Source organism: Solea senegalensis, linkage group LG5 (assembly GCF_019176455.1).
Source record: "Solea senegalensis isolate Sse05_10M linkage group LG5, IFAPA_SoseM_1, whole genome shotgun sequence".
NCBI classification, from domain to species: Eukaryota; Metazoa; Chordata; class Actinopteri; order Pleuronectiformes; family Soleidae; genus Solea; species Solea senegalensis.
The window spans coordinates 9,352,201-9,378,518 of NC_058025.1; the positions used below are offsets into that span (position 1 = coordinate 9,352,201).

The 26,318-nt window shown below is 41.8% G+C and overlaps 1 protein-coding gene across 3 annotated transcripts in view; it reads right to left on the reverse strand.

Annotated features, from left to right (window-relative positions):
- Positions 1-2,047: 2,047 nt before the first annotated feature.
- ccser1 (coiled-coil serine-rich protein 1) overlaps positions 2,048-26,318 on the reverse strand; it is a 117,994-nt gene continuing 93,723 nt past the window's right edge. For all 3 annotated transcript variants that reach the window (XM_044025198.1, XM_044025200.1, XM_044025199.1), the window contains one exon: positions 2,048-2,941. In XM_044025198.1, coding sequence (XP_043881133.1) covers positions 2,153-2,941 — 789 coding nt within the window. In that variant the 3' untranslated portion in view covers positions 2,048-2,152. The remainder of the gene's footprint in view (positions 2,942-26,318) is intronic.

Below are 26,318 nucleotides of genomic sequence, written 5' to 3' on the forward strand. Positions count from 1 at the left end.
TCATTGTGATGATGTAATGGTGTGGGCACAGTCTGGATCTCTTACCACTAATCATTCATGGTTTAATATCCACGGCAGATCTGAGTATTATTGGTGGCCATGTGCATCCTTTTATGGCCACAATTTCCCCATCTCCTAATGGCTAATTATGGTGTAATCATGAGCCATGTCCACCCAAAGTAAAAAGTTTCCTCAGTGGAGAAAGTGAGTTTGGGCATCATCTCAGGACTAGACAGAACATTTATGAGGCACGGTTTAACAGGAGACTGGCCGTGTGTGACCGTGCACGTGACAGAAATGCAGAAACGACGTGGTGTCGGAGAGGATCGCGTTTCCACTACGTGGAGGAGAATCCACGACACGAGGAACTGAGGCAAGCGCGGTGCTCCCAGCAGAGTGATTAGTGAGTGTATATTCAACGGTGGCAGACTCACCGAGGTATTTATGCAACCCAATATTTCGCAGGTTTAAAAAGTAGTTGGGTTTTCTTTCTCACTTATTAAATTTTAACACATTTCGCACCCGACGTGTGAATAATGTACAACAGAGCAGGTCATGGCAGTTACAGCATATGTAAATATCACACAAAGAAATGTGTCCTACTGTCCAAAAACAAAATAATTGCAAGCCTTATTATACCAAAATGCCATCTCATTAGGTCAGTAAAAACAAAAAAAAAGATAAGCAACACATCTGAGATGTGTGGGAGATATAAGAAAGCTCACATAATATAGGGACTGGGTATCAGTGGAAAAACTCAGTGCTGATCATGTTTTTTTTTTTCTCCTCCTCCTTTGTTTGATCAATTATCCGTCATTTGCTGCTTCACTTAACAAAATTAGACACCTCTGAGTTGATACCCATGGTAAAATGATCGTATAAAATGTGTGAGGCAGCCGTAATGCTTTTATTTTATCTGAAGTTTTTTCCCTTGAATATTTCTAAAAATGGATATTGACATTTTGGTAAAAGCACCTGTTCAATACCCAGCCCTAAAGAAGTTTTAAAGAGCTTCACTCCAATATCTGATAATACGCACACACACACACACACACACACACAGGTGCATTTAGTGTTTGTGTTGTTTGTGTGAGTATCTGACTTTGGAATGAAACTCTTCATTTGAGCGACACTAATCTAACATTGCAGACATTGCACACTGATTCCTGTATATAATGTGGATAATATTGCGACGTTGTATTCCTATAAAAGAGTGGTCCAGTGTTTTGCTCAGAGTGCATATAAATCCCTTCATTATGTGGGCAGGAGAGACAGTCAGACCCCTCCCCCAAAATACTTTTCAAACAGGTCCGTGTCTTCAAAGGAACACGGAATCTGTTTGATTCCCTTCTTGAAACACTGAGGCGAGAGTTGATACTGAAACATTATTAAAAGATCCCCAAATACACTTTTGATGCAGTACAAAATGAACCACCAGTATTCTCTTTTTTTACAAAGCATGCAGAAAAAAGGGAACGTGGGCGTAACCCACCCGTGAGTGGACAGGAAGGATTGTGGAGCTTTGTCGTGTCGAGTTTTTTTTTTTTTTTGGCAACGTACGAACAATAGACAAGCGCAAATGACAGTCAGTCCGATAACTCCTTAAGCAGCATGTCGTTTTTAATCGAGTAAAAATCAACAAAAACATGAAAAATACACACACACACACACGCATCATTCCAGACACCTCATGACTTAGTCCTGAGGTGTTGTGAGGCAGAGACGTCATTTGGGACATCACAAAAGATGTTTCTGTCTGAGGGTGAGCAACAGTGTGTGTGTGTGTGTGTGTGTGTTCTGACACGAGGTTGTGAGTCGGTGTGCATTTTGTGTGTCCGTGGGCGTAAGCACATCTAAATTGTCAGCATGACACATCGTAGGAGTTCTGATAGACGTGCCTTTTACAAACTCACAGCCTGTGTGTGTGTGTGTGTGTGTGTGTTGCAGCGAGCAAATCTGTGAGCAAAGGGTTGGTTTGCATTGTGAGGAGAAACAAGGGCGGTAAGCGTGTGTGGTTCATGATGGGGACTGAGACAGTAAAAACACAAACAGCAGTATTTTTTATATACATATAGTCACACATTTTGACACCGTAGTCAGTGATATGGCTGCTTATGTTTGGGGTAAACGTTGCAAAAATGTCCGTGGGCCTTCAACTGTCTCGCTGCGTCAGAGCTTGCAATTCAGCACTGTGCAGGGAATGTTGGAGGAAGACATTTTTACGACTGTAGCTGTGCAGAGACAGAGGGCCTCGAGGCGGCTGTCCTAGACGACCTGTGAATATGGCGGAGGAGGACGAGGGAGGTGAAGGGGAGGCTGGGTCGGACAGTGAGATGCTCGGAGAGGGGCTTCCCCTGCTTGCGAGACTATGGAGGCTCGAGGAGCTCGCCCCCATTGCACGAGGAATATGGCTGTGGGGATGGTGCTCGCCACCTCCTCTTCTTACTCCGCATGATAAACTCACCCCACCTCCTCCTCCTCCTCCTCCTCCTGCTGGAGTTAAGGACTCAGAAGAGGAAGTCACCTTCTCTGGCTGATGGGAGGACAAAGATGGACCTGTAGTGAGATTAGCAGCTGATGAACCAGAGCTTGGGCATTGGTTTGGACTAAGGCCTGGGTGTGACACTTGAAGCTGGACTGGAGTGTGAGGTGAGGATTGGACTGACACCGCAGAAATAGCAGAGGACAGAGTGGAGGAGCCTGGAGCCAGATTTGGAGCTGGGTTTCGGGCTGAGAGCGGTGCCAGGACCCACTGGCAGTGGCGCTCCTCCCTGACAGTGAGTATCTCGGATGGACTGTGCAGAGGTGGATAGTGATGGGGGAGGTGTTGGTTACAGAGGTCCCCTCCGAGTGCTGCCCCCAAACCCCGCATTGCCCTTCGGTCCCTTGGGGCCAGGCTGCTGCAGCTGCCTAGTCCTGACCACCGTCCTGGATGAGTGGTCTAAGAGAGACAGAGAGAGAGAGAGACAAAGACAGATGTTACAGAGACTTTGTCATTTACTTTATTTCTATCTGTCCAAGTGTGTGAAGTGCACCTGCTGTCTTTCCCAAGAATAAATTACTGAACATATCCCAGGGAACAAGAGGGAGCGAGACAAGAGGACACAGACAGACATGAATGAATAGCAAGACAGGCAGGATCAGGGCTGTCGTGTGTTCAGTATAGATTGTTAATTGGGTGACATTTGGAGAATGATCTCTCTGGGCTCCTGCAGCTTGTTCTAATTGATTCTAAACCAACCGGAACCCTGCACACTAAAGACAACACACGCACACGCACACAAATTAGGAGACAAACAGGAGGTAACATCTGCATGGATGTAGATATCCACTGAAGATGTATAAAATATCCCACTCAGCAAGCAATGGGCTCTTACTGCCTGTGTGTTTGTCACTCTCTCTCCCTCTCTCTCTCATACACTCACACACACACACACACTTTGGTGAGGATGCAGGAAGCTGGATGGCAGAAATGAGAGCCACCTGTTCTCTTTCACACTCCACTGCACCGCCTTATGCAACATATCTCATCGCTGTCCCCCTTTGGTCTTCCCAAACTTCTCACCCTCTCTCTCTCTTTCTCTCACACACACACAGACACACACACACACTCATGCGCGCAACACTGAAGTTGCACTGGGACCGAGTGTGTATTGTTCACGACAGTAACACAATCTCTTCTGACACTGAAACTCAAGAGAGAATGAGCTGAATTGACATTTGCTCGAGACGACGGCTGAGTGTTTCCCCGTGTGCGGCGTGCATACGGATGAGCATGTGTCTGAGTAAAAATGTGCCTGCACACATACTCCGTGTGCCCAACATGCCCGTTATTGTGATTATTTGTGCACGCAGGTGCTTTCACGTGCACAAACACGATCACGTTTCAACATGTCGGTGTATGAAAATCAATGAAAAAGTACAGTGTAAGAGTGAAGAGCTACTGTAATACTGCCGTCTTAAAGTAGATGAAAGAAGGGACAAATTAAAGAAGGGAAGGCAGACATAATGTGTAGGATTACCATGAGACAGGAGGTGTATTACAAATGTGTATTTGACAGCCATGTATCCAGTCAAAGGCATAAAGGTAAAACTAATTAAAAAAGTTATGAATATACAACAAAATGTGGTCATTTTCTGCATCGCAATAGTTGACAATGCTGATTTAAAAAGCAACAAAAAAGTTGTGATGTGGAATGTTAGCAATTTGCACCCCAACAGTTTCCCAGTTCGTTTTTTTGTGGCTGCAAACGACAATCGTTTTCTTCTCTGCAAGCACACATACACACAGCTTTTAAAATACTTAGTCACTGTCTGAACACAAAGCTGTGTTGAAGTGCAACGCTTCAGAAATGTTATTGAATTCTCTTCCTGAAACATCTTAGCCACTTGCAATTTGAATTCTTTTTATGACTGGCCATTTACATTTATCAAATGATGTAACGCAGCCGGTGTGTGTTGCAATTCATGGCACTTTTTGATGTTGCTTTTTATGCCTCCGTGCTGACAAAGAGCCGTGGCTGAGTTGTACACCTGATCATCTGTGTGTCCCATTCTTGGGTTTATTTTTTTTCCATATATAAGAATATTAGGTACAGAAATTGACTGCAGATAAAAAAAGAAAAAGTATTCAAACTTTTTTTGTACATGAGGCACACGTTTAATGACTAACGACTAACGAGACAGAACCGATTACAGCACAGATTATATTAATAAAGTAGCAATTTCCCTGCACTAAAGAATGTAGTGCTAATTATACTGCGGTTGTAAACTCTGTCTGTGCATCGGTTTGTGAAAATGTCGAAGCCCTGAACTCGACCAGACTTTTAATATCCGACTGCGAGGTGCTATTTCTCGCTTTTTTTGCATTTCAAAGTATGCATTTGCAGAGGATTCTATGAGGATTTGGCTTTTACTGTGCTGAGCTCCAATTTAGTCTAATGCAGTATGGACTACATGTTAGTAAACGAGATTCTGAGAGCAGTGGGGAGAAAAAAAAGGACATGTGAAGGTTTGAACCTTGATGTTATTTTCTGTATGTAAACGTCACCATTTGTGATAGCAAGTCTGGGAGAGCAGACATGTAGTGGAGGTTGGTAAAAAGCAAAATTCAGCATCCAAACACAGGGCATGCTGTGAAACCCGAGGCTAAGGGATAAATTACTAATGCAAGACAAAGAGAGGCCAAACCTGCCAGACCTCATTCCACTACACAGTTTCAGCACGACTTGGCTCGGCACAGCTTGACTCCAAGAACGTCACGGCAGCTTCATGCAGCCCTGCCACGATGACTCGGCCGACGTTGACGAGGTGCTATAGTAACGGAAAACGGCTCCAACACACCTGATTTAGATGAACAGCTCGTTAGCAGGCTTCTGCAGAGCTCCATAACGAGCTGGCCATTTGAATCAGGTGTGTTGGAGCAGGGCAGTGTTCCCTGAGCACCAGGGTTTGGGAAACACTGGTATAGTGGACAAGTGCCAATGCAGGGAGAGGTGGTTCAACTTAGTATCTTAGTATGTGGATCATACTTCATTCTGCCACACGACTACAAACAGATACCCAAAGTGTAATTTATTTAGCAAATATTTTTAAGAAAAGGTGCCAACTTTTCCTTTCTTGATACTGATCTTCATGACTAGCATTTACAGACTTACTTCCGGTAATTAAGAAATATCTGTATCTGAATCTGTACAAGCTGCATGTCTGTGACGCGTGTAATCGCACACCTACAACTACAACATACAGAAACACGGAAACAGTCTCTTCCCACGTGCTCATTCGTCATGGCTTTGAGAAAATCTGAATTGCAGCTGAAGCATTTACACATTAAAATGGGTGTTCATTTCATGACCGACTATAAAAACAAACAAAGCAAAAACCCACAAACAGCGTTCTGCCAAACAGTGTGCTGTCTATACAGCTTAGTTAAAGAGCTAAGGGAATGTGTCTCTGCTTTCTAATGGGCTCTAATGGTTGGATAAACACTACAAAACTTCTTGCAGTTTCCTTGATCTAATTAAGAAGAGTCAGAATTTCCACTGAAGCCAAATTTTCTAAATGGGGCACTGTGAAAAATGATGAGAGAATTACTACTGTGGTAAATATCCAGTTTCGCCATGCAGGTTTATGTGGGACGACTTAATTAGGGCTAAAGTGTTAATCTTACATAAAAAAAATCTGTAGTGCTTTTCCACCCTCAGACACTTGAAAAAAAACAACAGAAGGTAAGGTGGAACAACAACATACAATTTGGCAGGCAAGGGTGAAAGAAATAATTACCCGGCACAGTACAATGAGTTGCTTGTGGAGACATATGCTCCATATCAAAGGGACATTTCTGAGCCAAGAATTTGAAGAAACAAAATGTGGAATTAAAAAGAATCAAATACAGAGGGAGGCAACTAAAATGGGTTAAACTGGGGCGACATATGTGCGAGTACACAACAAAGGCAGACACACGGATCAGGTCAAGCACAGTGATGAGTAACGGGGGGAAAAAAAGGGCGACAGGATGGGAGTAAATGAATGGGAGACTCGTGAAAATGAGATTGGAAAAGAGAGATAAAGAAAAATGACAACAACAGAGGAACAGACAGGTGGCCACAGACAAAAAAAAAGGAAAAAGCGAGCAGGACTGATTTACAAACTCAGGCGTCCTTTCTCAAGTACACACTCTGCAGCAGGCAGGCTGCCTCATCACCACTGACAGAACAGCCAGAGTGTATGCAAACACTCTGGAGAGTCTCTTACACACATGGTCCTATAAATACCCACACGCACACACACACACACACACACACACACACACACACACACACCTAGCTAAGTCAGAGTGATTTAAAAGGGGGATATTTTTTTTTCCCGCAGTCTTAGTTTTTATTGGGCAGTGAAGAATGCAGCAAGTTTGCATAAAACAGCTTCTTAAAAACCCCAAAGCATGCAGCCGTACATTTGCTGTTTACCTGTCACAATCATTTTTTACACTGGGGAAAGCGAGGGAGGGATATTTATGTGGCAACTTTTTGTTCTCCCTCACACAAACCACTAAGTAAGTAATTATGGAAAACAAAACAGCGTGTGGCTCAATTCACCAGCAGCCTATAATGTAAGCAAACACCTACAACTGTGACCGCCATCAATCACACACGCAGTCTTCTACGTTCCTTGAGCCTGCATTACTAATTCTACAGACGCCTATGGGGCTCAATGCATTGGTCTTAACAGTGAAATTAGAAAATTAAAGTTTGTAATGTGAATTATTTAGAATCTGTGATTATTATCAAGTTTGAAACGCTGGGGTATTTAATACAGTTAGAATAACAGTAGTACAGTACACTGACACAAGTGGTTCTCCAAATCCTATTTAAATTACACATTTTTCCTTCTGTGTGCCTAAGCCTAAATCCTTCTACATTATCCTGTATACTATATATAGAGAGTTGCAAAGGTGCATCAACAGCGGAGCCGAAAACTTGATCTAATCTCTCCAACAATAATTGACAACTTGTTTATTGTTCGGTCAAAAGACAGATGTTTTAGCTCTGAGGCAGTACGCGATACATCACAGTTGCTATACTGTACTCTGGTTCGCGTTGGCATTTGAGACAAGACACTTACATCACACAAAGCAATATCTATCATTTCCTATGCTCTTCCCCCAGAGAGCACCGTTGAATATTTACAGACAAGGTGTGCACCGCAGTCTCCCACATCAACAGAAGATACTTTGCTGGATAAATTGGCAGCAAACAATCAAACAAGGAGTGAAACTGCAGCCTGGGTCTGGTGTCTCAAAGCCATAGCATATCTTTTCTTGAAACTCGTTTTCATCAGCACACAATTCCCTTCGGAAGTGAGACTCTTGTAAAGCCTGTAGCAACATCCTTACTCCCCTCCTCTCTTCATCACTCTTTATTGTAGTCTTCCATCTTCATCTGCCCTCTCTTCCCTGCCGCCCTGCACAACTCTTCCAATTTCTTCCCGCTATACCCTCACTCTGCGCCTCACCTTTTTCTTTTGGGTTTTTTTATGTGAAATTTAACTTACAATGTATGGCACAGGGAGCGCATTACGATGCAAAAAAATTAAATAAAATACAGTACTGGCAGTAAATCTTCTTTAAATCAGAGGAGTAATTCTGCCATGGTAAGAACAGCAGAGGACAGGGAGAGTTAAAAAAAAAGTAAACAACTTTAGAGAACACATTTCATATTCAAATACTACACAAGACATAAATTACGAGACATAAAATAGTATTGTAAATGACACCATGTTTACGATAATTATAGCGAATTACTACGTATTAAATTACAGTTGATTGAACGATGGATGACATGCAAAATGGCAAAAACTGGACAGGGATTAGTTGTGACTTTTCATTTAGTTCTGATTCAGTAGGTTACGTCAATGTTCCACTGTGTGTTTGGTCCTTATACACTGAAGTATTTTATTCTTTTAATTAATGCTAATGGTACTACGATAAATGCTGTAAGGTTTTTTTTTTGAATGGACCGCCAGCAGGTCGATTCTGAACGCCTGGCTCAAGACCCCGGAGGATAAATATTGAAAAGTCCGGAAAGCATGAGCATGTTCCCTTCTCTGTCTCTTACCCTCTTCCTTCCCTTTTGACCTCTTATCTCGTACCTTTCCTCCATTACGTCCTTGCTACCCTCCCGTTATCGCTCTTTCTTAGTTATGTAACTCGGTGCTTAAGAATGCCGGCAGCAAGCAGGCCTGAATAGACCCTGACAGCCTGAGGATTGATGGTACACCACTACTGCAGACCACACAGAGGGAGAGAGGGGAAAAAGAGGGGGAGGAGGTTTTTTTTTTTTCCCTTTTTTCCAGCTGAGACGGATAGGGTGGGGTTGGTCTTGAGTTGATGAAGAAGGATGGAGCGAGAGAATAAGATAAGACCACAGTTGAGCTTATGCTGCTAAAGCTGTCAATCGGACCCACACTGCAGCAAACTGCAAACTGTCTGCTCGGATGTCACATCCTGGACCTTCACGCTGAAGGCAAGAACTGTGAGGCGGGACACTAATGTGATGCAGCGCACAGCTAATCGGCTCACAGTGCCAGCAAACCTCAATTCTGTCACTGAACTCACTCCTGGAAACAAAAGAAATCTAAATTAGGCTGATGTTGAATTGAGTAACAACAGCCAAGCACAGTCACCTGCTGCAGCCCACAAGTATAACAGGTTTGTGTTTGTGCCTCTAACGCTATAAATATTTGGACTTACAATATCTCAGTCAGGACATCTCCACCGCATATCAATGTGGCTAAAGGCATGAATACATTACAGTGTCTGAGCCTGGATCATCTCTTTGCCTTTTTCACAACAAACAAAACAAACTTATTTCAAGCAAAAACTTTGACAAAAATATGCCATCGCATGCACTTCACCCATACACTGTTTTTAACCTGTTGAGTTGATCAGAACACGACGCTCTGTCGAGTAACAGATAATCCCCACACAAAATAACATGCTTGTATTTTGTGTTTCTTAGTTTACATAAGGAATTCATACATTTCATACACAGGACGTAGCCCAAACCTTTGCCAAGCACCTGGGGAGAGCAGGACAAGTGTGGCAAACACTCACAATACAAATTCTATGAAGTCTAATGCCCTCTACAATCCTCTCTAATGTCATTCTACAATTCTACAAGTATTGTAATTGGATAGTCCCAATATTTGCGATTTTCTTTTCTTCCTTAAGCCAAAACTGAATGACACACGTCATAAATTATCTCCAAGTCTGACATTTATCTAAATGAAACAGGACAATGCTATGTAACGTGTACGTGCCATTCACAGCCCCTGCTAATAATAATAAAAATAAATACAATCAGGCCAAGAAGAGCCTCTCAAAACAGGACACAGCACAGATGTGAGCCTTCGGATGAACATTCAAAATCCTGGATTGCAGATAACACTAACGGTCCTCCAAATACTTTGTGAGGTAAATCTACAACTGCTACTTTGAGCTGTTTCTCTTCATCAAGCTTGTAGGAATGTCACAACTCTGGGGTGGAGAAAAAAACAAGTTAACCTCCACTAACTTTCAGAGTCGCAAGTGTTTCCTGTTTTCCACAAGATTACTAAGAACACGTTATTATGTTACTTATTGTGTTATTTTGCTGTTACTCAAAATCAACGTCATCGAGAGAGACTCCGAAAAGCAGCTCCATTTGAGATTTGTTTGTTTTTCTCATTGTCGACTGCCTGATTGAAGCTTTTGTTGATCATTAGTGTGTCTCCTGCTGACACACAACTAATTGAAAGGTGAACGCACGCTGCCTAGCAATAGCGCCACGTCTGTCACAAATAAAACATGTCGGTGAGATGGGGCTCACAGCTGCAGGAACCCAGAGCATCATCGTTCATTGCATCCAGCATGATCACCTTCTGAGAGCAGAGCAGGAGAACTTAAGTCACATACTTGGTAGGTGATGTTGAGAAGTACTTTGCCCCAAGACTTCAAAAATCTTTCCAGAGAGAAAATGGCAGGCTGGCAAGTATTGGAGCCAGTGCCGTGCTGTGGCCAGGAGGCCTAATGAGGAATCTTGAGCAGCTCTGACGGCCATGTATGCCGAGAGCCTGCATTACTCATCGACCACGTTTGTGCGTGCATGCACGTAGGCATGTGTGCGTGTGTGTAATCATGGTGAAACTCATCGACCACCAACCTGTGCCAATATGCTCGATAAGTATTGCCCAAAACCACAAGCAAAAAGTGAGTGGGAGGAAAGAAGCAAAGTGAAAAAATGTGGGGAAAGAAATGAGAGAGGGTGAAGGAAGGGAGGAAGAGGGATGAAGTAAATTAAAACCCTTTAAAACCGAGCGCATCGCTGACGACATGTTTGCACAAGCGCACTCGGCATTACAGTAGTTACGTGATCGAAAAAACGGTTTCTGAAGGCGAACATGTGGTTATTACGGTAATTTCACCCGCACTGTTTCAGGACACCAGGGAATCAGCGTCTTTGTCACCATTGTGGCCTGTGTTTTGTACAGTGAGAGAGACTCAACAAATGTTATTGTAAATACCTTTTACACTGTTCACCTTTCAAATTTAATATGCAAAATCGGATAAATCAGTATCTTAACATGCAGGAAATTGTAAATAACTGCCAGATGGGCAAAAGCACTTAGTTACAGGACATTCTCTGGTGCTTTTATGGTTAAAATAAGCACAAAAAAGAGGGTGGAGAAGTAAAAATAAAAATTAAAAGAGTGAAAGAAAGTGGGACGATAGACTGAAAGAAAGAGACAAATTACCAAACAAGTGACATTGAGTCAAAGAAATAAGGAGAAGAGGGTGACACACAGGTCACAATGAGGTAAAACAACAAAGGAAGAGACAGGAGAGGGGAACAAGAGGGCAGAGAGATAGCGGCAGGAACAACAGCAGACAAAGTTAGGGTAAAAGGTCACAGCACGGACCCCAAGTCACAGCAGATGAAAGAGAGAGATAATTAGAAAGCCAGAGGTGGGATATAGAAAAACAAAAAAAAGAGGTAGCATCACTAAAAGGCAGGAGAGGAAGACACTTCAGTGGCTTCAGAAGCTACATGGTGGAGAGTCGGGGTCATGTTAGATACTGCAGGAACAACTAATGTGCAATAATTTGTAAATATTATTTGTCTTATATGTATTTGTATATCACCAATAATACAATTTTAATACAATATTAATGTTAAATCGGATACTTCCACATTTGGTGACAAGAAAACGCCCCAACTTATTCTAACAGGAAGAAACCTCCAGAAGAAACAGAGTCATGGTGGGCGACCATCTGCCTCGACCAGTTGGACTTAAAGGATATGTTTCCGTCTACCTTCAGTTAACATACCACTGAACAGTGTCACACACTTTCATTATGTCTGTAGGGCTGGATAAGGGTTTCCCCCCAAGGCTCATACAAGCTAAAACTGCCAGTAACGACATCCTGACAATAAAATCCCGTCAATCCCGGTACAGTTTGGAACGGTAAGTCCCTGAGAACAGTACTCTTACTCGGAAAGGCTGGGTGTGGCTGTGTCAGCGAGATACGTAGCATGACGTTGTACCGGTGAGACAACAACGAACTCGACACAGCCACAGACAACAACACAACTGAGGACATCCAGCAGCTTGGTTTGTGGCTGTTTGTCTCAACAAGACGTCAAGCTTTTGTATGAGAAGAGACTGCGGGCGTTGAAGAAACCCCGGTCACAAGGGAGTGACATTTTTCTGTCGCCCAATCAGCTGACTGTACTGTAGCGTTTTACTCTGGAGTGGCTGGGGCTGGTGCTATTCCTCCGTATCAAAACCGAACGTTCCACTCGATGGAAACACGGCTCAAGTGTAACTGGACTGATTGTTGCACCTGGCTGCTTCCCCAGGTGTCAACACAGGAGCTGTTTCATTATTGCAGCAGCTGTGAACTATGCTCAGCATTACTCTCTATCTAATGGGTTGCTGTAAACTGTCACTATTGCTCACCATGTGCATACAACTACTCGTCTGGATCACAAAATGCTGCTCCGTCAATGTTAAGTTATGCTGCCATTCTCAATGTACGTTTTAGAAATGTCACCAGTGTAAAAAGTGGCACGTCATCTTCTTTCTTGTCTCAGTTGACAGGATTGTTTTTTTACCAAAGGCTTATTCTGGTGGAAACCAAAAGACTAGGTTTGACGACCGCTGGCTTATGAGTTCTGAGTACATTTCTGAACATGAATTGTACCTGCTGTCCCTAGTGGATCATCTAGGTCCTCAGACCGGGGTTTACCGGGATTGTTCTGCACACAACTAAAAACTTAAGGATTGAGGAACGCTGACACTGAGGAGCAACCTTCCTGCAGACATGAGATCTGCTATCTCTGTTGAAGTCTTTAAAAAGCTGAGAACTCATTTATTCAAACTGGCTGTTGCCATCTTCTATCACGTAGTATAGTATTGAATTATACAACGCCCATCGGTTACACATCTGTGGTCATACAGCAGACGCTATGATGGAGAAATTTAGACCTAGTGTTTTATTTAGACTCACTGTGACCATCCAACAGTGCACTATCCTTCCAGTTGCACATGAAAAAAACATCTCAAAGACCGCACGTTTATTCTCTCTTCTGGCAAGAATCCTCCCTGGACCTTTGGCAAAACTTACAAAGAAGTGTGTAACACATCCAAAGCTCTCCTGCCTGAATTTCCACTTACACTATTTCCCATGGACACAGCACACGGCTCTCAGTTACACCTGACACTGGTTCAAAAGCCCAAAAACATTATCATTCTCTGTCTCACACACATACTGTACGACAGTCTGGAAAACTATTTCTGGTTTTGAAGGGAAGACTCTACACTGACGACCTAAACCATGTCGTCCTTCGATATTAAAAAAGTGTTACAAGGTAATGAGGACTTAGAAGATTTAGATTTGATGAACTGAAGCATGATGAAAACACTCAAATTCCCAAATGCAATATTCTTTGTGTATACGTGTTGAGACTTGGTGCTGTGTCAAATTTGCTATTAATGCAACCACAGCCTCTTTGGAATGCAAAGCAGATTGGAAAACTGACCAGTCAACTGTGTGAAATGTTTGTGTGAGCAAAATTGTTGTTGTTGTTGTTGTTTTTTTTGTTGTTGTTTTTTTTACTTTTAGAGTTTACTTTCTGGTTTTGTGTTATAATCAGTGTTGTGTTAGTGTAAATGCCAAAAAGACAACAGCAAAGCCAAAGGACTTGATTAGCGGAGTTCAACGGAGATCGACTGACAGAGTGACAGTTAGCAAAACAATGAGGATTGTCATTATGACAGTGTGGTAAAGACTGTCAGAGAGTCACATCGTGTAGGAGGGCTCCGGGAGCAGTGGTGCCTGTGTGTGTGTGTGTGTGTGTGTGTGTGTGAGTGTGAACATCTTTACGCAGACATGCATATTTAAATATACGGGGCTGAGAAGGATGGAATGAGGGAGAGAGAAACAGAGGGATGGGGCTTTGGAGCATTATGCTAATGTGAGCCAAAACTTTTTAGCAGTCTCTATGTCTGCATCAACCAATTAATTGGCTCTGATAAGGTATTTTAAATCCCATCAGCATGAGTGGACCCTGGCTTCCATAGTGCGCGATGGCTGCGCTGCCCATCCTCCTCAATAATAATAATGATGGTAATAATAATAATAATAATAATAATCGCTTTCTCTCTGATTAGGGGTTTCTGATTGAAAGATATTGAAGTTTAGTTTAAATTCTTGTCACCTTTCTATCCCTTGCCCCCAGACTGTTTGGGAGGGATGTGAGCGAGTCGACTGTGTATACAAAAATGTACTCCACCACCATCAGTGCACAGACTGATTACCTTTTCTCTACACAGTTATAGTTATTACAGAGAGTACACAGCTACTCAGTTATTAGCTCATACTGCGGCAAGTACATACACACACATATATACACACACAACACCAAGCTTCACCCAAGTTTCAGTAACACACACACACACACACAAAACTACCCCTCTGTCAGTCGGCACAACTGATAAGCTGCTTCCCTGGTTTCTCATCTTGTTCTGTGTGACAGCCCAGGAGAGCTGAGACATTACATGAAATCTAATAGGTGCTGTGAAGGAGAAGAGAAGGGAAGAGAGGAGAAGAGAAGAGGAAAAAATATCCCATCCCATCAGATGTCTGGGAGGCCTGATGGTAATGTTGCAGTTGCCACCTGTGTCATCACACTGATATCAACCGACTGCCCCGGTGCACTTACACTCCTCACAAGAACACAGTAGTTGCTTTTACACTGCATGATGCAAGTGGCACAATTCTGATCCTTTCCTTCCAAATCAGACATGAAGGTGTAAAAGCAGGGAAAAGGCACATGGATTCAGACAGATCGTCAGATCGGTTTCAAGCCTGATGAGATATTCCCGTCAATGCAATCTGTATTCATTCTTAATTCGACGGTGGCAAATGACGTGAACGCACATGGACATAATCCACAATCATGTGACTCTCTTTTGACCGGTGCAATGGAGGAAAAGAGCTCATGCGATTGCACTCCCATTTTGGCCTTCCATTACAGTAGCCAAGCCCACCCTGCAGGACGTCCCCCCGGGTGTAACCAGTGTAGGTGCAGATCACTATCAAACACCAGTGGCGGTAACAAATAAACGTGGTGAGGTTGCTGAAAAAACTCCTTCTGCCTTCTTTCCTATTTCTACCCATTTCACATCTTTGCACTGGGCCTCAGGTCATGGACACAGCAAAGTGAGTCTGTCCTCCGAGCTCATTTATTGGGCTTGTGCAACAGCAGGGCCCTGCACCTCGATTCAGACGGAAAAAAAAAGGAGCCCTGTTTGGTCAGTTAGCTCCAGACAAGTGACTATTTGAAAAGACAATAAAGACAGAAGGCGATGTCAACAGTTTCATGGAGACCATTTCACCCCACAGAGAGTAGTTTAAGAGAGCAGCTCTCTGTAGAAATCCAGTTACTGGGACACTCTGGTAACATATGCAGCCTTTGAATTTTTTTGGGAAATAATATTGTCTTCCATGCTGCGAGTACCAACAATGAAATTCAATTTACCTCATTTATCAGTGATTGGTAGACATGTCACAAAATCGTTTGCTAATAAAACCCATAGTAAGTAGTTTCGACAGGGACATAAATGACACATTAACGTGCAAAGCACTTAAAAGAAGGCATTGTGTTGTTATCATCAAGAGAAAAGGCTTGAATATGTGCCTTCAATCTTGAATTTCTTGCCATTTATGTTTTTGACATAAAAGCCTGATTTTGACATATCTCTCCCACTGGAGAGAGTGACTCTTTTACCGTGAGAGCAATTAAGCGAACATGTCCATTGTAAACAGTTATTGATGTGCGGCAAATGTGAAACCCATTATAATGCAATAAGAGCACAGTGTTAGAGATTTAAGTAGCGATTGACCCGGACACAGTTTACACACGTGCCATAAGTCTGTCTTTTTCATCCTTGAAAGATGTTTTTTTTGTGTGGCTGCAGTGCACACAAACAAACACATGCAGTATGAAGAGTGCGCCTTCATTATATAAGCAGTCTATCACACTATACTCATGTGTAAACACAAACGCCTGAGCAGTTCATTACCTGTCAGCGACTGACAGGTGACCCAGCTGTGCGGCTGACTTTTTGTTTGGTTTAGATGATGCTTGGCTGTGACGGATATCTCAATTTGCAAAGTATGAGTTTGCACAGTATTCTCCCTTTTTGCATTTTTATAGTAGAGTATAGTATAAGTGTATGTAAGTATGTAAGTGTAGTATAAGTTTATAGTAAGCATAAGGAGATGTTACAGATTGGCATAATGCAGTTCAGAGAAGCTCAGTACTGGTACACAATAAAAATCAATTTATAAAAGACAATGAGAGCTACCACACCATTAAAGAATAGATTATTAGAGCATATTTTGTTTGCTGTTTTTTTTTTTTATTTAGAATTTTGTGTTCCCACAAACACTAAGCTGAGCAGAAATACTGTTACACAGATACTGGAAAAAATCCAGAAAGACATCATTTTTTCCAAATTAGGTTGGACATGGAAAATGAGTTTGCAAAAGTTATTTTGCTCCAATTATGTTCTAATGGACTATTTTTCTTCCGAATAATTGAATCTCTTTTCTCGTATAAAAGCCATGGAGATCATTAGCCTACATTCTCCATTGGCATTGTCATTGTTTCTGCACCGCGTCCCATTTTTAGCCTCGTTATCGGCACGTACATTAAAAGGCAGCACTTACATCGTCGCCCGTTGGGTAGCAGGTACGGTGGCCACAGATTGGCCAACCTCACTGCGATGACTATCTACAGAGAGCCAAAGCACAGCAGCTGCAAATAAAACATCTCAGCAAAACAAGGGACAAATTATTTAATTTCTGGAAATTAATTAATTAATAATTAATCATTATTTGTCCTCTCCTTCTCCAAGTTAGGAAGATGGTGCGTGTTACATATGGCTCTCCTTTTCTGTCTCTCTCCACCTTTCTCCTTCCTCTCCACTCATCTGCGCTTCATCCCTGCTGCTGTGAGTGGAGAAGGAGAGGCATCATCATGGGGAGGGAAGTTTAAAAGTAGGCTGTGAAAGTGAAATTAAAGGAGGCAGCAAGAGCACAAGTCAAGGTTTTCTTAATTTAGCAATTAAGTTGGTTCATTTATTTTTGTTTAGGCTCTGTGGATGTGCTGGGTCCAGGCGCCACCCACCTTTGGTTACTTTGTGCTGGGACCTTCGATCATTTTCCTTTGTTTCACTTTGTTTTGGAATAATGACCTAGACTAGTTAATTGCTGTGTCAAAATGACTCAAACGAGACCTTAATCAAGCAAAGATCAGCAGTTGGAGAAAATATTTGTGATGCTGGTGCCGTCTACCGCCACTCCTGGAGTTCAGGATGCACCTGGTGCATACGACACGTCCGTGCAGTATTGTACATGCATGCACACGTGGGTTTGAGTGTCTCATCAGTGAGTGTAGGTGCACATATGGGAAAATATCACAACCCGTGTCTCACAGAATCTGGCAATTCCCTGTCTGTCTGTTTCTGTATCTCCTTATTCATAAAACAGGAAGACAAACAGCAAAAATAAGACAGAATGACAAAAGAGACAAGGGGGAACACAAAGAGAAGACAAGGAAATATATAAAAGGGAGTCATACAAAAGTAGTGACGTAACAAGAAGAGGATGGAGGAAAAGAATAAGACACCTTTTCACATACACAAACTGTACATACTACACAATCAAACAAAGGCAGAAAGGCTGTATGAGAAACCATTAATATGAAATACGAACGCTCATTAAATTTCATCTAAGTGTCGAGGACGGGACCAGAATAACGGACAAATCACAGCCTGTGATTCCGCCGAGGTAGGCCACCTCTCAGGTTATGAGGTTATTCAATGCACACTCTGTGTGAGGGAACGCCACGCACGGCACAGTGTGAGGTTTGTTATCTTTCGTGAAAACAAATTAGGGCCACATTTGATTTTTGATGAGACTGCCCTGGACTATAAAATACAACTCCACACATTTGGTATGTGAGGGGAAAATAGCCCCTGGCACAGAAAAACAATTTCCTATACTGACAACCCTGCGCAAACAAATGCCCACAAAGGCAGAAAACACTCAAGACACACACACATGCAAACTTCCCAAATAAATTATCCAAGTGCCATTTTTGCCCGATTATTCCTGGGAGTATTTTCACACGGTCACATGTACAGAGACATGTGAGACAAGTGTAAGAGGATGGTACAAGACTTAGAACTAAAGACAAAAAAAAGGCCATTTTCACACCTCAGTGTTTCTAACTAGCAGATTTACTGTACGTTACATTGGCACAGAGCTATTTTCTTGCACTTCCAAACAGCTGTTGAGAGTAAATACACTATATTTAGCAGACAGATAAGAAGGTGGTTTAGATCTTTACATCTAACTACAAGCAAAACAAACCCACTAAGTAAATCATCAAACCATCCCTGTGGACAATCAAAGTATGAATTAAGGCTTTATTACCTTTTTAACAAAATGCACACCTAAACGCGCGCCTACATCAAGACAAACACTACAACCAGTGTGTGTGTGTGTATCTTCCTCTTGCTGAGGAGGAGGAAGACATGAGAAACCTTTATCAAAAATCTGATTTTATATAGTCACTGAATATTCAATTGCAAAATTTGTCATCGAGATATCACGTCTTCATGTTAGGTGTGTGTGTGTGTGTGTGTGTGTGTGTGTGTGTGTGTGTGTGTGTGTGCTTGAGCGCATACATGGGTCTACTATTTTGCCTCTTGGCCATCCGGAATGTGCGCATTCCAAAACAATAGCTCATCCATATTCATGTGGGTTTATGCTTTCATTAATGTTGCAGCAAATTATCTGAGATCACAGCTTGTTTCTGCGTCCACACTTGTGTATCACTTCCACAGAGAGAGGGAGGGGAAGCTAGTGAGAATGAGAGACAGGGAGAGAGGGAGAGGGAGGGCGAATTATCAGACGGAGATGGAGAGAACGAGGAGAGGGCTACAACTGCTACAGATGGCTTCATGTCCCCAGCAGATGAAAAGGAGACTGAAAAAAAAAGAAGGGAACATATCATAAAGATGAAGAGGCTAGACAAATAAAAGAGGAGGTCTTGAGAATAAAGAGAGGAGAAGAGAGGACATGAGAGGAGAGGAGAGTTTAGTTCTAAAGGTATCTGTCCTACTTTGGCTTGACTAATGAACCCAAAATGTCCTGAATCTGTAACACCGGAGGCCCAGTTAGACCACCATGTACGCTCGTTCTCTCTGTGTGTGTGTGTGTGTGTGTGTGTGTGTGATGTAGTCATCGGTGTCTGGGTGAGTGTTTTGGAAGTGTGACTGATTAAATATGCACTCTGCTGTGTGTTGAAGTTGCGTGTGAGTGATCTCGTGCCCTGCCTGCAACACTGTCCTTTGAATTAGAGACCAAAACACACACAAACATATGGTGTGTTTTTTCCACTACATAGTCCCGGTACACCTCGCCTTGGCACGGCACGGCTCAACCATGCATGGTTTGGTTCGTTTTCCATTACTACAGTACCTCCTCAATGTGGGCGGAGTCATCATAGCACGGCAGCATTAAACTGCCGTGACTCTGTTTTACATGTGACTTGTAAAGCAGTTGCTTTCGGTGTAACTGGATCATTAGAATCAGTTAATTACAAAGATTTGTACTTCCAGCATGACCGGAGAACAGACTCCCTCTGACACAGTCACTGAACTGAAACCCAGTGGCCGGGGCTGTGATGCGGCTTGCCGCTCACGATCGCCACTTTCGGCAGTGCTGTGGCTAAAAACACCATTCTCCTCTTGTCAGTGTTGGGATTTTAGACATCTCCTTGCTAAATACTTAACTGAACAGTTCAGCATTGTTCGGTTTGACTCTTGTGTCTGACGTCTTGCTCATGCCTCTTCCAGTGATGACAATCTGACCAATCCGTGGCCGGCAGTCTGACGACGTCACGTATAGTATCGACTCAGCTCGCTTGGAACCAGGACAGTACCAGGTACCAGGTACTATCGTTAATGGAAAATTCGTGGACTATGGGAGAATGTAGTAGCCTACATTTTCCATTATTATCCTTATACATCTAAACTAAATGCTTACCCTAAACCTGAATCAGAACCAAGTCCTTACCCTAACAAAACTTCACCTCAGTTTCCCCTGAGTTGAGAAATATTGTCATTGCTTTCTTTGTTACGTGCCCTTCAGTGACACTTACTCCTGTTAGCGTATCCCCCAGCTTGTGAGTCTAAAAAGTGCGGAATTAGCGTTAGAGTTGTTCCAATTCCGATACCAGTATCGGAAAAGCCTCCGATACTGCAGAAAATGCTAGTATCGGTGAGTACTGGAGTCCCGGCACCGATCCGATACCACAATACTACACTATTTAAAGATTTAAATGCCTTTTTATTTTTGTACATAATGGCTGCACTTTAATTTGTTTTTTATAATTATTCCTATATGTATTTAAGTTGCTGTTGCACTACTGTTTTTTATACTGTTCTATTTAAAACTAATATAAAAATAAATGGCTTCCATTTGCTGTATTCATTCATGTTTTACAAAGTGTTTAACCTGAGCAAGGCCTTACCACAATGATAATCATATCACAGTATCACACGCAGGCATAGTATGAACTTTTTTTTAACACACTGGTATCGGTATCGGTATCTGTACTTGCTATCGGCCGATACCAACAGCATGAGTATCGGCCGATACCAACAGCATGAGTATCGGAATCAGTATCGGGAGGGAAAATTGGTATTGGAACATCTCTAATTAGCGTTGCAGTTTCAAGACTCAGACCAAGTGTCACTGGTGGGCACGTAACAAAAAAAAAACAATGAAGATATTTCTCGACTCAGGGGAAATTGAGGTTGGGAAACATCATTTTTCAAAAATACTACCCCTATTCTAGTAATACAAAGCTAAATGCAAATTGGTGAAGTATTCCTCTAAGGTTGCGAGGACCACGCCAAAACGTCCTCACCTCCTATGTAGTTCCTATGTGTCTCAAGACATATATAAAAGTACACACCCACCAACCAAAAGAGAAGACTCATCAAATGTCCAGGGAAATAAAAACGCTAACAAAAAAAATGCACACAGACAGTACACTAACACTAACTAACAACACTCATGAGGAGAGAAGGGTTTTGCTGCATATAAGTGATAATACATCCACAGCTACCAGCTTCCAAGTTCCATCTCCCGTCAGCATTTATGAGGCCATGCTCCATATCCCTTAAAATAAACAATCCCTAGCGCCTTGACATGCTTCTACATGCGAGTGTTCACGCTTTCCTGATCTCTATCCTCTTGGTGCTGCAAGCGTGATTTACCATGTTCAAAGGCGATGACTATGACTTAATGAGACTCACGTAATTGGCTTCTATGTTGGAGATGGCGACGCGTAGCTCAGAGAGAAGAATGAACGTTTGAATCTCACGATTGAAACAAGATGGCAAGTAAAGAGCAGTGGGAGAAATGAGCGGTAGTGGCCTGGTTTACAACGTTATTTGATAAACAAAGTCAACATTTAATTCACTTTGACAAGACTTCTATATATTTTGTTCATGGTCTGGTTTTTTTTGTTTTGTTTTTTTAATTAAAAAGGAAAAAAATACAGAAAGAAAACAACAATTACTGAGACGGTTTATGCCTAACTAGAGATATCCACTGTTCCATTAACTCTGGTTATTTGTTGGTTTAATCATCTATGTGTTTGGAGGTAAAAAGTATTTATGTTTTTGATAAAGACAAAATCATAACTGCGCAACTTCGGTGCATACCAACCTTAAAAATGACTCAGTGATGGATTGAATTTTTAAACCACCGCGCTTTTAGTTAAGGCCCAGTACGCAGGGAGGGTTAGATCAGGAGACATAAATGAATAATGTTATCTTAATTCACTATTTGAATGACTACATTTTAAATGATTTGAATGCTGCATGCTGGGTGGTGAGTCTCTGAGGTTAATCAACATCTCAACCTTTCATCAGACACAGAATTAACCTTATAACACCTCCATGCTGTACTTTGGGGGATAATGTTTAGTAACAGGAAGAAATAGGATTTAAATTGCTGTGTCTTAACATTGGATTAAACAAGAACAAAACAACCTTTGTTTAACTTTATCCCTGGATGGAAACAGACTTTAGCTGGTTTTGGCAATTTGTCTTATTTGTGTTTTTTGATGTGGGACAAATATATGTCTTGCATCTCTCCAGCAGCTGTATACACTAACTCAAGAACACCTGTTTTGATCATCACCCTCTGTTTTCCACATACACTGATGCGGTAACAGCAATTCAAATGTATGGAAGCTATTTTCCTCTCCTCTCCCTTTTTATTGTGCTTCTCTATACATCTCTTTCCAATACTGATATGTAACTCCCATGGCCCTTTCTCCAATTCTTGTAGCTGAAGCTCAAGCTAATTGCTTTTTTAATAGCTTAGAACATGGTTTATTGTGCGCCAGTGCGTGTCCCTGTGTGTATTGGATTGTATGTGTGGGGAAATGTGAAGCTGATGAATTATTTGATTATAGTAACTTGTGTTAAAGGCTGCTGGAGTTGGTGGTTTTTCTCATTTTGTTTATTCTAAGTCAACATGATAATTAGTGCTGCTGTAAAGCCTCATTGTGATATTTGCTTGATTTATTTAATTGCTTGCCACAAAGTGAAGTGAGGAAGAATCATTTTGGTTTCCCACTTCTAATTTCTTCTAAATTATTGAATATAACTCTTGGGATTGTCTGTGTAGTAGAGTGGAATGAAGAGGATAATGATATGAATAGTTTTTCGGGTTGTTGCACCTCATTAGGGCAATAAAATAAAACCCATTACTGATCTTAATGGACCTACAGAAACTGGAATAAAAAGCAAACTCAAAAACATTAGCACAGGCGTAGTAGACATTTCAGACTAAGACATAAAGTATTGATGTGGAAAAAGAATTCTGTAAAAAAAAAATGTCAAAGACAGAAGATATGAAAGTGAGATCAGGTCAGGGTGAAGAAAAGAAGAGAAAAAGAAATTAAAAATGACAAAAAGGGAACATGGTTTCAAGCAGTATGTGGAGCAATGTCGATCTCTGATACAGGCCTGTCTTCAAATTACCTTTCATCTCAGGTTCTCCACAAGCACTCTCGTACATGTACACATACAACAGAGCCTATAAAAAGTAATCAATCGTCTCCTTTGAACTTCTTTCTCTGTTATTGTTTCCAAAATTTACAGAGGTAACATGACAAATGCAAATCACAAGAAAACTCGCTACCAGTATTTTCTCCCAATATATCAGTTCACACTGACATTTTCAACATAGCAGCTCAATAAACAGACTGGCTGTTCCAACTGTCGTGGTAAACAAAGATTCAAATAAAACACGCAGCTCATTTAAAGTGCAGGGAAGTCCTGCTCCAATCACAATCCAAGTGATTTAATACTGAACATGAATTTGACACTTAAGGTGAGTTTCCGCCGTAGGGATTAGTACCAGGAACTAGGGACTTCACCAGGAACTGTGTGCAATCTCTACAACTGCTTGTAAAATCTAGTCTCAATAAAAATCCAACACTTCACATGTTCTGATTTTGCTATAGGGATGTTTCTAACCTCTAATGATCTATCGCGCCTAACTACAAACAACAGTCTTGGGCCGTTTTCTTTCATAGTTCACGAGGTGGATATCTAATTAGATGGAGCAAATGCATTTTATTCTACTCACAATTTCCATCAAAACCTGAAGCGGCAAACCAAACCGTTGCAATTTTACAGTGCTGAAAATACCTGGTGCTTCGGCTGATCAATCGCCACAGCATCTTCTCACAACTCGGATCGCCCACATGATTACTGTTGGTGTTGTTTTGTTGTGTTGTTATTGTGTTGTTGTTGTTTGCAATTAGAATGACGACTGTGGCAGCCTGGCATTGTACATGTGTCCCGACAGAGATGAATCATGTTCTGATCAGTTCCCAAACTTAACGATAGTTCCAATACTCTCTCTCTCTCTCTCTCTCTCTCTCTCTCTCCCGCTCTGTGTGTCTGTGACTCTTCAATACATCCATCAATTGGTTTAACATCCTCAAACAAACAGAACTTGACATAAATTCTATATTTATTGCTGTCAGTGTTACGTGGCTGCAGTATATCAGCAGGCAGACACACCCGGCTTTACTGTATGTCGGGTGCACATGACTGTGTACGTGTACTTGTATTTGTTACCTCTTTAGAGCCTTTTCTGGCAAAAACACTGAGAAACTGGTTAAGTATAGGGCTGATATATTGTGGTAAGGTTAAGGTTAGGGATGAACTGATTATGGGACAACACTTTGTTTAGGCTGTCCAAATGAACAGAAGTCAACACTCTGTCTTTGATATTGTTTAGTCTTTTAAATTATTGCCACCTCGTGGACCTGAGTGGAACAGCCAATTGTAGCTCTGGTTTGTTTGCACATTATCGAGCTAATTTGCATAATGCTTGTTGGTCTTTCGCTGTGGTTGAAATGCAGACATCAGTGGTATTGCAGGAACCATTTACTTCCAAGAAACCCCGGTACTTTAAGATCCTGGAACAATGTGTTGAAAACGTGGCTTTAGTTTGTGCCTATAGAAAAGCCGGCACAGAATCAACTATAAAAAGAGAAAGTCAATGCAGAAATTTGTCAACTGAGTGAAAATGAAAGCTAGATCACAGCTTTGCTCTTAATGGTTTCTGGCAGCGTTAAGTTTCCTGCAGTGTTCTGTACAGTGCCCCTGCTGAGAAAAGTTTCAGTTTTAGACCTGCTGCTGTTGGGAAATGTGCACTACTTAGCCACTCACTAGCCCCAGCATAAACTAATGTCATACAAAAGGAGCTTTAAGATGACAGCGCTCTATCAGAGGCACGACAAAGACTCAATCTCTTTAAGCCACTGAGGAATTAAAGCCCCTGCTTCTGTGTGACCTCACCATTGTTACCGCTCAACGCTGTGACACAGGTTGGAAAAGACTTTCAGAGGACAAGTCATTTCATAATCATAACACAAAGGGAAACACATTTCCTGACCATTTAGAAGGCACAAAAGCCAACGTTTCAAGTGATAAAAACACATCCAATCAACAACAAATGCTTGAGATCTGCAAAGTAATATCACACATTATGCCATTATTTGTAGTACTGTCTTCCCTGCAATAAAATAGCACCTTCCAGTGCCTGCAAGAGAAAATGTTTCCCTGGGCCTCCAGGTTAAATGCCTTGGAGAATTTTAACAGCAGTGTTGTATGCTTACACTAAAGAGATTTGAGTTCTCTTTCCATTGGTGCCCATGGCAACACTGAGATTCTAAGTCCCTGTCCCAATTCTCCTGTTCTTTCTAAATACGTGCCCTAAATTCTCTTCCTTCCTTCCTGTGTCCTAAATTACCTTACACAGCTCTTATGATAGTTCTAACATGAACTATCATCTTACTGCTCTATGCCTGTGCCAACCTCTCACGTTGCAATTGGGAGTCACGCTCTGTGTGGCGTAAAGTCTTGAGTGTATTTTACAGAACATTATGATGCCATGATCCAAATGGACTTAAGCCTCTGGATAAAGAATGTGACCACTTCATAATGTTGTGTGAAAATTGTGCAGTATTTCTTCAGCTTTGAGGCAAAAACCAGTTTTAGAAGGTCACAGTGACTTTGACCACCAGAATCCAATCATTTTATACTTGGATGATTTGTCTGTTGTTTTGCTGCCAACTGAAAGAGTTACTTGAAAAATGAACAAAAGAATGTGTGCGTATGTCCAGTGCAATTTGCACGCGACAAAAACAGAGCTGTTGCCAATTTCAAACCTGAATAAAATTTTCAGGAATGGTGCAGATCAAAATGTGCGAGGCCGATCGGCTCATTTACACCTACTACAGTAGCATGGTTGATTATGGATTTGCTCATTTGCCCATGTGTAAATATTAAATACATAAAAAAAAGATTGAATTTGCAATTAAAATATTCTCAAATGCTCCAAGAGGTGATACTGTACATTTTAAAGCAGGGTGCTACTCACCTCAAGCTTGTCCAATTGCCGTTAATCAACTCTGCATCAAATAAGACATCAAAACGAGAGGCTTCCTTCTGCTTGAAACCAGAAGTTTGACTGTGGAGAGATTTCCGGGTAATGAAACAATCAATACGTTCCTGATGATTCCTCCAAATGTTATTTCGCTACCGCCACGTCTACACAAAGCCATTACACGCATCGCAAACACAATAATACAACACCACACTCATCC